This window comes from Mycteria americana, chromosome 2 (assembly GCF_035582795.1).
Source record: "Mycteria americana isolate JAX WOST 10 ecotype Jacksonville Zoo and Gardens chromosome 2, USCA_MyAme_1.0, whole genome shotgun sequence".
NCBI lineage: Eukaryota > Metazoa > Chordata > Aves > Ciconiiformes > Ciconiidae > Mycteria > Mycteria americana.
The window spans coordinates 1,524,605-1,537,893 of record NC_134366.1 but is presented as its reverse complement, the minus strand read 5'-3'; the positions used below and the strand labels follow the sequence as shown (position 1 = coordinate 1,537,893).

The window sequence follows — 13,289 nt, the reverse complement described above, 5'->3', positions numbered from 1 at the left end:
CAGGCTGAAACTGAGCAATGGGTTAAAAAAACCATGTAAGGTATGACAACACAAAGCCAGCCAACGTTTCCTTTCCTTAGGAAAACATTTCTGACAGATTCAGGACGGTGCTTAGTGGGTTCACAGGGAGTCGGCGCTGTACATAACCAGGGCTAAGCCCAGCCAGCCTCCCCCGAAGCCAAGCACAGCAACCACACTGCTCACCTCGTCATTCTTCAGGGCCATGAAATAATAGTGAATGTTCTTGTTCCGGGCATATTCCTTCACGCGAGCCTTGAACTCTTTGTGATCCAGCACTTCTCCGCAGTACTCCAAGACAAAAGTGTTGCTGCAAAGCCCAAGAGGAAAAAAGCATCACTCAGCCGCAAGCAAGAAACACCACGGAAAAGAAAATAATTCCCGCTGAGACGAGCTCTCTGAATACAACTTGCAGCCTGGTCATCCTGGTGGTGTAGCTACGATGACTATACGCCGTAATCTCAGGCAGTTCTGATGAATGTATGTTTTTACGCTATCGCATGGGTAGGTATATCAGAGCGAAAAGCCCAGATGCAAGAATAAAGCTCCCCTTCGAGCAGGGTTTATTCTGTAAAAGAACAAGACCTCGTGGGCGATGTGAGGAGGAAAATAAGGAGTATTAAGAGAAGGTGCTGGCAGGTGGTTTTCTTCAATTGAAATGGAAAGCCTGTCTGCACCTTCCTGGTCTGGTGGGTGAAATGAGGGGTCAATCAAATATCCTTGTTAACCACAGGAAAGGTGAATTTAAAAGCAGAGATGGAAGAGAACGACGAGTTACCCCTACGCTCCGACACAAACCTCACGGATTGCGTTCTGCAGCACAGCCAGGCTTTAAACCCAAGATGCGTTGTGAAACAGCTTTCCTTGATATCTGTCCAAAGTTTTCCCTTGTTTAATATCACCCTGAACCCTTCAACTCTTTCCTTGTGCTTAACCGGGAGAGCACCAGGAAAGCCAAAGCTCCTGCCAGCTCCACCTGGACCAAGCATTGGGTGTTTTGGGCAGGTATCGCTCACTCCATTTCCTTCCCATCATTAATCCCAGCCTCTCGCACAGTACCGTGGTGGCCTGCTAGCCCACACGTACAAATTATGCCCATCTTCCCCCACCTCCGTGTCCACCCAAAAAAAACGTTCTGGTACGTTAATCTGCACCTTCAGCTCGTAACTCAGCCATATCTTTCTCCTGGATGTGTCCCTAGCCTGCAGATACCAACATGAAGGTGTCAGCTATGGTCTTCTGCTGCTTAGCAGGGTTGGCTCCCCTCAAAGTCCCGACCGCAAAACTCTAAGCCTGGGAAACGGGCGCAGCGGCAGGACAGCGAGGAGAGCCGAGCTAGAAATACCTTTGAACAAAGCCACGTCAGGTGGGACGGGTCATCTTCTGGGTGTATTACCTCTCCACCCTTGGCCGGATTTGCGACAGTCCACAGACTGTCTTCTGGTGGGATGACTACCAAGAGAAGGTTGTCTTCTCCCAAGATAAGCTTTAACTCCGCAGCAATGTTCTGCCAGTCTGCAAGTCTCTCTCCAAACAGCAGCTTTTCAGAATAGCGCACACACCAACAAAAGCAATATTCCAGCCAGCCCCAGCCTGAAGTCGCCGTATCAAGTGTTGAGGAGCCACATCCAAATCCCTCGGCACGCACAGGCCAACTGCAGTAGATACTTTCGCTGCTCTTGTTGATTTATTTACCCTCTTACCCAAGGCAGTCTTCACACGCTTTATCTCCTTCCCATCTTTCTCAACGTTCCTGATCCTAGCACACCTAGCAGACACGATGCTCGCTACGGTGAGCTGTTCACTACCAGCCATACCTTTACTACGACCTCCATAGCTTGTCTTCAAAAGAAATGCCTAAAACTTTACATCAAACTGGACCTGATCTTTCCACATGGGGCAGCAGCACTGCGTCAGTCCCCATCGCTACCGCTTCCCTGCGTGCACGTTATTCCAAAAACAACAGGACCCTGCTCTCGCAGAGGTTACGTGCAGCAGCACCAGGGACTCCCCGGGTTACCCGGCAAATCTGGAAAAATCAAGAGCCAGAAAATGCCACGGTGCTCACCCTCTTCTTCGATACAGTTGCTGTGCAACAGAACGGTGATGGAGAGCGCTCGCTCGTTTTAACAATCGCTTAAACGCCGTTATCTTTTACATAAATACAGTGTGAAGGGCGCTCTCGGTTAAACATATTCGGCTGAAAACGCAGACTTGTTTTCACTGCATTTTAGATAACTTGGCATACCTCTCTAAAGCAATCAAAACTCTTCCCCGTATCTTCCTGTGAATTAGTCTCATATATTCGATACAGCAGTAGAATATATTCGATATAGCTGTAAGACCTATGGCCTTCTTAAGTGTCAGAAACACCGCTGGATTCCTCAGTACTCTTTGTCTTCAACAGAAGAAAAAAAAAAAAAAAAAAAATCGGAGTTTCCACGGAAACTCACTAAAATATCCAGAGCTACAAAAAAGTCTTTTGGCAGATTGTTTTGAAGCTCAGTCTCTGGTGCGCTTGAGACTGAACAGACTCATCATGCCCATCCCACAGCCTTTTAAGACGGAAATCGGAGCCTGGCGAAACTCTGAGTGCACAGCACTGCTTCCCCACGGCGGGACACTCCAGCAATTTCTTCTACAAAGCCTGTTGTTCATCTGCAGAGCAGCACGACCGCTTTCTGCTCGCCCTGCGTGGATCTGCGGACGCCCACGCCCACACGACCCACACACAAATGGTGAGGTCTGAACCCAGGGGAGAAAAATCCACCCGGGTCTTGCTAGCGTAGGAGCGTGGCAGCGCACCACAGCCGCTCTCACCTGGAGACGTCTCCCGCCTTGCTCCCTTCTCCCAGCAAACCCCATCGCTGCCTCCTGCTCGTCCCGCTCCTCCTGCTGTACCTTGTGCTCCAGCCCCCGGCAGCTCTTTGAATGTCCTCGCTCCTCTCTCACAGCCTCATTTAAAGCTCTTTTTACTACTGGGAGTATGAGAAAGCGCTGGCTCGGCAAGGCAGAAGGCAACTCCTTGACTTACCCTACCTAGGGCAAAGGCATTCCCATCTCAAGACCTGCTCCTTCTTCCCAGTCACACTCACTTTTTGAGTGCAACAGCTTCCAAAGAGGACCGTAATTCCCAAAAGATCGGCATCTATCCTGCTGTGGACCTAGGAGGGGTTCGAACACCGTGCAGCCCTTGCATTCAAGTCCCACCAGCTCCTTTGTGCCAGACACTGTCGATAAAGGCACTGATCCACGCACAACGGGCAAATATCATTCGACTGGAGCGAAACAGGGTCAAAGACAGAGTCGGATCCGTAAGCGTGGCTGATGTCAAACCAGCACTTCGAAGTGGAGCAGTTAACTAACAACAGGCTAACGAGGGAGGAAGGATCCCCACGGGATCTTCGTGTAGTCCGAAGGGGAGGAGGACTCGAGAAGAGGGTAAGTCTTGCAGAGGCGAGAAGAGAAAAAGAGGAGACACAACCAGAGCGCGTGCCCCTCTGACGCCGTGTAGTGGGGACAGAGAAAGACGGGAAGACAGATTAAACACAAGATGAAGCCACAGCAAGACTGTCAGAAACCCTAATGAGAAGAGAGCACAACCAGAGTGGGAGGTCTAACACATAATGAGTGGATACGTACGTGCTGATAACCAAGAGGGACACCTGACAGAGGACAAGGACAGTATATAAAGCTGGAAGAACCTCAGCAAATCCCCAACGTCAGTGAAACCAGGAAAACACAAGCAACTTATTTTCCCTTCGCGAGGGAGTGAAATAGCACGAGGACGTCGTTCGAAGAGCAAAGGCTTACGATGGCAGATCTTTGGCAGCTCTCAGCCCCCAGCCTTTCTTCTCCGTGAGGATCACTTCAACATCTGCGTGCTGTTTCTTCTGGAAGCGCCTGTTGGAGCAGTAGTCGCCGTTTGGGCACCTGGAAGAACTAAGGGAAAGAAACGGAACAAATCAATTCCCAGCAGGACAACAGCGATAACGGAAACGGCTCAGATGGGAAACAGATACCAAGGAACCATAATCAATTCAGTGTAAAACCTTCAACCGTGTTTTGCTATAAAAAGCATAACCATCTGACTGTCAACATGCAAATGCAGACAATTTATTTCTGGAAAGAAGATAAAAACATTTGGAATGCGAATGCTGCTGTATTTCTATGTCATATCATCAAAATGGGATGAACTGGCCTCTTCTCCCCATGTTTTATGGGTTCTTCCCCCAAGATATCCCCTTCCCCTGCATCTACTGCCAGGGCTATGAAATGAAAAAAAAATGGGCAGGGCTTCTGCCAGGTAATTCCTCTCCTCCCACCCCAGCTGGTGACAATCCTCGTGCCAGGGGGTGAATCCCACTAAGCGCCCTGTCCCCTGCCTCCTGCTCACAGCAGAGCTCCCCCTTCTCGTAGCTTCTTCCCGGAGGGAAAAGGAGACAACGGCCGTAGCCTGGTGAGGCTCTGGGGAGAGGAGAGAGATGCAAAAGGAGAAATGAAAGGAAATGAGGATCTCAAGTAGAGCTACGTTTGCATTTCTGGCTCCCTCCAACCATGCTTACGATGGACTAGAGTAACGGCCGAGGAGCAGAAGACTCCAGGCATTTGCAGCAGGTTTTAACGGGAGGTTGCTACGGTCCAGCCTCCTGCAGAAGATCTAAGGTCAGATCCTGGTATGCCGGCTCTGAAGATCGCTCCACACCAGTGGAGTGAGAGCGTACAGACAGCTCATTGCCACTGCCCAGGAAAGTCTGAATTCCTTTAGGGGCTCCCAGGTCACCTCGTGGACAACACCGCCCAACTCCGGCAACTCATGAAACGCTCCTTACCACTCTATCATGAGCAGGCGATTGAGACAGTCTTCTCCACAAGCAACCTCCCCCTGAGCTCGCTCCTCCTTGGAGAGAGGAGGGCATTCGCACAGCATTCGCTTAATATCCCGGTGAGATTTGTTCTTCTTCCTATTGAAGACGAGGCATTGAAATATAGGTTAGACGGCATCTGGGTAGAGAAATTACTCCTCAATCTTTATCAGCTGTTACTGGAGGAAATTCATTTATTCTCTAGAACCTGGGCATATGGATTGATTACCTGTGGACAACCACAAGAAGGTACAGGGGTAACCAAGGACCCTGGGGTTTTTTTGAGCAGGAGGTGATGACTTTCTGCTCACAAAAGATGATTTCTCAGAAAGACATCCCAGCATATTTACCTTTTTTTCCTTCTCCTCCATGTCCACAATCCAATTTTACTTTCAACGTAGATGGGCGCACGCACACACACCTACAGCCAGAGGAAGGACTAAAACCCCTTCGTTTTGTCACGCAAGAAACCAACTGCCAGAAAATTCAGCCCTGATTTTTCTAGACAGAGGAATTCTCACCACGTAGCACAAGTTCTAAGGTTTAAACTAAAAGGATAAACTTTGATTAGCCTCTCATGAAATACTATATATTCTGTAATCGTATATAATACTACGGAGACAATCTCCAGAGATCCCTTCCAACCTCAGCTATTCTGTAACAGTCCACTGGGTTTTGCTGATCCAAAGGCCAGGAGAAAACCTATCTTCTAAAATATTAACATATAAACCACTAGGTGAGCGCACGTACCATTTTAAAATAGCTTTCTTTTAATAAAGCAAATTGGAGGGTTTAGCTACTTACACCTCTGCTTAACTGTCAAATAAGATGATGAAAAAGACAACAAGAAAACGGTAGTTACAGAAAAGGTAGGGCATCAAAGGCATCTACTAATTGATATTTTAGTTGCCGTGAGATGATTAGGGAAATGCTTTGGAGCGTGGATCCCAACAAGACAAAAAAAGGCATAAGCAAAAAGGCTTGGATTGAAATAAATAGCAGGTTTTACCCGCAGATAAGTGGTTAGTATTCAGACTCTGAATCGAGAATATCTTTTAAAATACATTTATAAAAACAAAACAAAAAAAGGCGTTCTAGTGAACAAAAGACACGGCAAAGCCTTGAGTGTTAAGACCCCAACACGGGTTTAAATGGGCCCGTGTGAAGCGTCCCCCCGAGCCGGTGCCGCGGCCGGTGCCCTCGCTGCTGGCGAGCACCGGGGCTTGGCACCCAAAGGGTCGGCAGGAACGCCGTTACTCAACCACCCTTGAGGAATCACGAGATGGAAAAGGACCATGACGTTCAATGAAACGGCAAGATTTTAAATAGGCATAAAATCATCAGAAGGCTTTACCGTAGCCTGTGCCAGGAATAAGAATTGGTTACAAGCTCGCAAGGAGCTCTCACCTACGCATTAAAGCCCGAGCGAGTATTTTTTTGGCAAGGATGAAGGTAGTTGAGCCCTGAAGCAACACACTTACTAATCATCTCTAAAGCTCAGGAATAGATGATTTTATTTTCCAGGGATCGTATCCTGTTCAACATTCCCATGCAAAAGGGAGAAGGATAATCTGCAGCCAACAGCGACCCTCTGATATTTCAAATTACAGTCTGCTAGATCTAAAATAACTCATCTGAGATGGCAAATAATTACACGCGAGTAACCAAAGCCTTTACAAACACACATTGGTTGTCCTAAACCTTTCCCACACCCAGACAGATTTCCCTGGGTCTTCAGAGAGGGAGCGAGCTGGCCACTAAATTTGGGGCCACTAAACAGACAAGATCTGGCAAGCCCAGAGGTGATGCTGCTATACTGCTCTGGGCTCTAACGTAGCCGCACCACGTTCAGATGAACGATGGGTAATAGAGAATGAAGCAAAAAGCTCGGAAAAAAATTGAATTACTCTTACAAACTACCAGGGGTACAAGAATAACATGTTTACTTGGTGCTGATGCCTGTAATCCCACGCGTGCAAGTCCTGCCTGATACCCAAACCAACATTAGACAAAGGGGATGCGGCAAGATGACTGAGAAGAGGGTATAAATAAATCATCCTCCCCCCATACCCTCCAATCTTCCACCTCTTCCCATCACCGGGACACGTCTGGGCCCAACCAGGGTTTTCTGTTTAGGGGAAGAGACCCAGGGGAGCATAAACACTTGCCCAGCATCGTCTCCTCTACGAGCAGCTTTGCCAGACATTGGGAACACGACATCCCTCCCTCCCTCCAAATTATGCCCATTTGGCCGTAAAAAAAACCCCAAACTATCACAGAATCAAATATAAGCTAAAACCTAAAATTGCTCTAGGCAAGGGGAAAAAAAAAAGGGTAAAAAAATCAGTTACCTTTCTGTCAAGTACACGTTCTCCTCAATAAGGTCAAAGTAACAGGGCATCTTTCCTTGCTTGGCAAACTCCTTCCAGCGCTGGGGGTCTCTGAAGTCGTCCATGATACACAACCGACCCACCATGGAGGAGTCCTGCGGCGCCGACTCCACTTGCTCCCCCTCCGGTTTCACCTTCTTCTTCTCCCTCGAGTCCACGTCGCTCTCAGAGTCGCTCTCCAACTCCGGGCGTCTTTTTTTTGGTGGACCTCGCTCTTTCGCATCGTTTTTTTCCAAAACCTTCACCTCCTCCTTCTTCTCCCCGCCAGGCACCGGCTCCTTGGTCGAATTGCTGCTGATCTCGTGTGCCTGCACCGAGCCTTTTTCTTTCTGCCCGGGCACCTGGCATTTACTCGAGGGGCTGGGAAAACGAGGCTTGCAGTCATCATCCCAACGGTCATCCTCTTCGTACTCCTCGTGATCTTCCGTTAGAGAATCCGGTACTTGCCCTTGAATTCGTTCATAATTAACTGCAGAAGGTCTGCTAGCGGACCTTGCATCCCAATAACCGTTGCCTTGCCAGTAACTCTGAGAGCTGCCGTACGCTCCCGAGCCCGGCTGGTAAACGTAGCCCGAGTAGACCCCGAAGCTGCTATCCGGCTGCTGGTAGGTGCTACTGGGCTTCTCCGGCTGGGAGAAGTCCCAGCCCAAACCACCCAGATCCTCCGCCGTATGAAAACCGTCCAGCCTGGGGAAGTCTCCGAGGCCAGACTGGTTAAGCCCACCCTTCCCTTGCCTACTGTCTGGCTTGGAAGAGCTCGTCTGGTGTCGGGATTTATCGGCGCTTTCGAAACTCTCCGGCAGACAAAACGGCTGCTCGTCTTGTCGGCCGATGGGTCTACCAATGGACATCAGCTCCTTCAACGTCATTCTCTCATCTGGGTTGGGTTTGCCGTGGGAGTCTGCCGTCAGGTCTGCCTGACTCGTACTGTCAACACCGTCGCTCTGAGGCTGGCACGGATCCGGCCGCAGCTCCTCCATCTCCTTCCTGCTGAGCTCGGTAGAAGTTGCCGGACTCTTCTCCATCCCTCTAGGAGAACATCTGCTCTCTACTTGCGGACCGCCTTTACTCGCCATGTTCTCTGATCTCTCTTCATAGTAGGGTCTACTGGGCTCCGGTCGCTCATCGTCCCAGTGGTCGGAGAAGCGCCTGTTGCCCTGGCTGCTCCGCGAGGAGCCAGGGCTGCTCTCCTCCATCGCGATGGTCGAGTTCTTCGGGACGACCACAACAGACTGGAGCCGTTTCCGTGGGGCGCCGTCATCAGAATCCGAGTCGTCCGTGTCACTGTCTTCACTGCCCCCCTCGCTGTCGCTCTCCCCCGTGTCGGAGTAATCGTCACGGCCAGCGGGAACAAATTCAGCAGCGTTGCCGCTGCTGTCGCACGTCGGGGCTTGAGTTACCATCTCCATTTCTTCTGCAGTGACAATAACATCGCAAGAGGGAAACAAGGCATCTGGAAAAGCCGAAGCCACCAAGGGCTCGTCTCCCTCATCCTTCTCAGTCAATACACCGGGACACCGAACGCTCAAATCATCTGGCCCAACTCCCTCAGTGGAAACAGCACTTTCCTCCACGACTTCTCTGCCACGGTGCTCCAGCAGCACTTCCGAATAGTACGAATGTTCATCTTGGAACGATGGCTTGCCTTTTGCCAAACCAAGATCGACGTGCTGAGTATTCAACTCGAGCGCCTCTTCGGCTTCCGAATGCTGCGGCAGCTCCTGGCGTCCATCCGGCGGTGGCACGTCCCATTTGGAAGAGACGCTTTCCTCCGGCACGGGATGGTCCGACCTGACCCTCAGGGAACAGCCATCCTGGGAAGGATCCCTGCTCGAGCTCTCCACTGCCAGGCTAATTTTATGGGAAGGGTGACCCTGCTCATCGTCACAGGCAGACTTTGAGGGGTGATCCTCCGTGCTCTCATAATCGCACGTAACGGTCTGCAACTCTACCTGCATGTCCAGGAAAGTCTCGGATGTAACTTTTAAATCTGCTGGTTCTGCTTCGATTTCAACTTCCGAATGATACAAAGCAGGGGTGGCATTGTCTGAAATGTAGCAAAAAACTGGTTCTTTGGTTTTGTCGCACGGAGTCGCCTGATCATCCAGCTTCTTCGGTACAGTTTTAGTATGATCTACATTCATGATGGGCAAAGGGATGGCTTCCCCTTGCTGCTGCGAGACCGGAGCCTCTGCTTGCCTAAACAGACTGTTGCACTCGCTGGACTGCACCCGAGAATCGTCCGGCTCTTGCTCTTGAGACACATACGTGCTCTCAAACCCATTAGATGGCAACGGATACGATGGACTCGTCTTCACGACAGGCGATGCTTCTGACCGAAACAGGCTATCATCAGAAGACGCGGTGACATCCTCTGTTTTGGAGGCACTGGAAGTTGCCAAACCATCGGCCCTATCCTCCGGGGACCCATTTACACTCAACTCCATGGGGAAACACGTTCTTAATTGATCGTGCTTTATCTTTAATAAAGTTTCTTGCTCCTTAACACTGTCGTGGCATTCGTTTCCTGTAAGTTCCTCGGACTTTGAGTTAGCAAAACCCGCTTTCGATTCGTCTGCCTTTTTAAAAGCGGGCAAATCGTTTAACTGATTTAATGGAGAAAGTGTCTTTTCCCTTTCAAATTTTTTCGCAATGGACACCCTGATCTCATTGCTTTTTAGACAAGAGGTCTCTAAATCTAGAGAATTAGACTGCTGTTTTATTTCTTCGATCGATTCTGTACAACAGAAAGAACTCTTAAATTTATCAGGCTTTGGTGCGGGGGTCTTTGAAGGGGTGGACTTATAACGGGAGGAATTCACATTACTGTCGGGCTTAGAATGGGATGTCCCCTTTCGATAGCCTAGCTCATCAAGGGGAGAGCACCTTTTGGTTACTTCACTTTCTGAAGTCCTTTTTGAATCTCTATCTGCTTTCGAAGAAGACCTTCCTCTCCTCTCCACGTCGGCATGAGACGACTCTACTTTGCTGTCCCTGTCCGACTTAGAGTAAGAAGTCCTCGAGTCTCTGTAGGAGGAGGAGGAGTGGGATGACGTACGCCTCGAGTCGCTCGATCTGGAATGTGTCCTCCTGTACTCGTCCTCCGAGTCCGAGCTCTCTCGCGCCCTGCTGTCCGCATACGAACGGGAGTATCTCGACCTTTCCCTGTACGGGGAGCTCCGATGGTATCTGCGGTCGGATTCATAGTAATGCGAACGCTCTGACCTGGAGTAGGAAGAGCTGGTTCGGGAGCTCCGATCGGATCGGGAACGGGAATGAGACCGGCTTCGCCTTCTCTCTCTGTCTGATCGAGAGCGGGAAGACGCATACCGCGAATCTCTTTCCGATTTTGAATAGCTCGAGTACTTCTCATCCCTGTCCGACTTGGAGCGCGAGGAGGACTTCCCCAGGTCGTCACCTCTGAGGGACGTGGAGCTCCTTCTGGGATCTCTCTCTTTTTCCGTACTGGATATCTTCAGCTCGTGTGACCGCTGGCTGGAGGAGGTCCTCACCGAATCTTCGTCGGACTCGGAGCCCAGCAGCGTGCCGTCGGACTGGGAGAACTTCCTCTTCGACCCCTGCCTCCGGGAGCAGAGGGGAGCACCTTTAGAGCTGTCGGAAACCTCATCCTCTTTCCCAATATGGGAATCTTCCTTCTGCGGAGTTATTTCCGTCTGCTCGGGCGTGTTTTGAGTTACACGTTCTTCCGAACCGCGCGATACCGCATCCTGCTTGACATCCGGCTCCAAAGCCTCCTTAGGTACCGCATGGCACGGCTCCTTCGAAGCGGGGACTTCAGCTTCCACGGGCGGCGACAGCAACAGCGTTGACATCAGCGTTACTGGCAGTTGTGGCAAGGCTGCCGCTGCAGGAACCGGCATCGATGCTGCTGGTGACACCGTCGGCGGAGGGGGAGGCGGGGGAGGCGGTGGCGTTGAGGGAAAGTCCGCAGCCAATGCCACCGGTTCCGTTACCGGTGCCACAGCCGGCGGCGGTGGCGGTAGCGTTGCTGCTGCAGCTGGTGGCGGTTTTGCTGTGACATTAAGTAAATGTTTTTTAAAATGGATCTTCCCTAATTCTACCTTCGGTTTTGGAGGTGAAGACTCCTCAGCTGAACCAGCGGCATCCCCCAAGTCCATTTTGCTTTTGGGGTTAAAGTCAGCCTGAAGGGGTACTGCTGGGGAGTTCTGAGTTTCATTTTGTTTCTCGTTTCCGAGACCAGTCAGAAATCTATTCGGTAAGGTTTTCTTGGTTAAACTAAAGCTGAAAGACACCTTTTGTCTTCCTTGCTCCTCAAGGTTAACCTTTGTTTTGGTGCCTTTGGGCAAAAAGCGACTCGAAGCAATGCCTTTGAACACCGGGCCTTTGATAAAGCCAGCTTTCTGCACGGTTTCAGGCTTGCCCTGCAAAAGAAGAAGAAGATGCAGTTAGAGGAACTGGGTTTGGGGGATTTTAACTCTGTTCTACAGGCATGCTGAACAATTTCCTTTTACCTGTTGAATTTTTCATGACGATAAAAATAGAAATTGATACCCTGGGCTGGAGTCTGGGATAGCATAGCCGCGCCGCCTTCTGCGCCGGCTCTCTCTCGAACAGAATCAATTACCCAGTCATTTCCAGTTTGGAGCAAAATCTCCTTCGGGGTTTGGGCTGAGGCTTTTTAACTGACTTATTAATGAGCAAACTGAAAGTTCTTTTCTCATTTAATTCTTAGGTTTTTTAAAAAGAGATAGGGTTCAACATATAAAGTTAATTGAAGAGATAGTTGTGCTGTTTCTGTGGTCCCAGGCTACAAAATATCCTGCATTTTTAAGCTTTAAGTGTGTTTGTTTTCATGTCCCAGGAGACTGCACCTGGATGCATTTGGTTTCAGCATGAATCGGACTACCCAGAATTACAGCAGGAGTTTTAAGCCCCGTCCTTTCCCACCTCTTGCCAACAGCCTTCTCTCAATCATTAGGAATTCCTAATAAGCTTCCAGGCTCAGGCGTAGATCAGTATTGGTATAACAACCTCCAAGAATTCCCATCAGGACTTAGTCACGCGTGAGGACTCTGTCACCTCCAGGCCAAGCGACTGTAGTACGCTCCACGTGCATCTCACCAGAAGCTATCTGCCATCTCCTGCCCAGGAGCTCCCTCGCCACCTTGCAGCGAGGACCGTGCTACAGCAAGTACGTTCGTTTGCGATGTTAATGAGCTGAAGGTCATCTTCTCTAGGATATTAAGAGCTCAGGATCTCCACCAAGAAAGCTGCTGTGACAGCACTCGCAATTGAACCCTGGGGCTTTGGAAATGGAGCAAGTCTAGAGCGACAAAGCTCCTTCAAGATGGGAACCTCTTATCTTTCAGGATGCATTTATCCAAGCCCGAGATTAGCAATTTTCAGAGCATAAAGCACCGTATGTTTACCCCTCTTAGCATTTCTCCAACTATTGTAAAGCTTAGGGCTCATCCGCGCAAAAGCTGTGTCACAGGAGTGCAATCCCTCAAGACGAACGTTGCCGCAGCGTGGTAAAAGGGTGTTGCTGTCAATAGTCTTTATCCCCGCAAATCCCAACTGCATTAGCGTCCTCACATTTTGTGTGAGCAGCATAACTCCAATGGAAACGGTTGTAGCAGTATAAAAACTGTACAGAGCTGGGTTTTACTCCCATAACTGTTGCATGAACACATCTTTGGCAGCAGCAGCGGTTTCCCGCAACCCACTGTGAATTATTACGTACTTTGTTATCCTTTAACTTTTGTAAAACAATGCATAGCTGCTCAGGCTAAAGGCACCATAGTAAATTATTAAATAAGACGTTGGTGGAATGGAAACCCCATCTCATTCTATTCGCACCCTTGGACATCATATATACAAAAATACCCTCATTTTGGATGAAACACACGGGGTTTTATTTTAATTGTGAAAAGCATGTCACGGTCTCCTCGTGACTAGCCTTGGCTACCCAACCCAGCACCATACACGACATTCGATCTTCACCAGCAGACGATTAGCTGCGTTCTGGAAAAAA

The 13,289-nt window shown here is 49.7% G+C and overlaps 1 protein-coding gene across 1 annotated transcript in view; it reads right to left on the bottom strand.

Annotated features, from left to right (window-relative positions):
- The window catches only part of SETD2 (SET domain containing 2, histone lysine methyltransferase), a 72,254-nt gene that overhangs the window by 40,916 nt on the left and 18,049 nt on the right, over nt 1-13,289 (bottom strand). Inside the window, exons 3-6 of the mRNA XM_075492190.1 lie at nt 7,235-11,676; nt 4,851-4,982; nt 3,832-3,960; nt 205-328 (exon numbers count right to left, since the gene is read on the bottom strand). Of these exons, the coding sequence (XP_075348305.1) occupies nt 205-328; nt 3,832-3,960; nt 4,851-4,982; nt 7,235-11,676 (4,827 nt within the window). The remainder of the gene's footprint in view (nt 1-204; nt 329-3,831; nt 3,961-4,850; nt 4,983-7,234; nt 11,677-13,289) is intronic.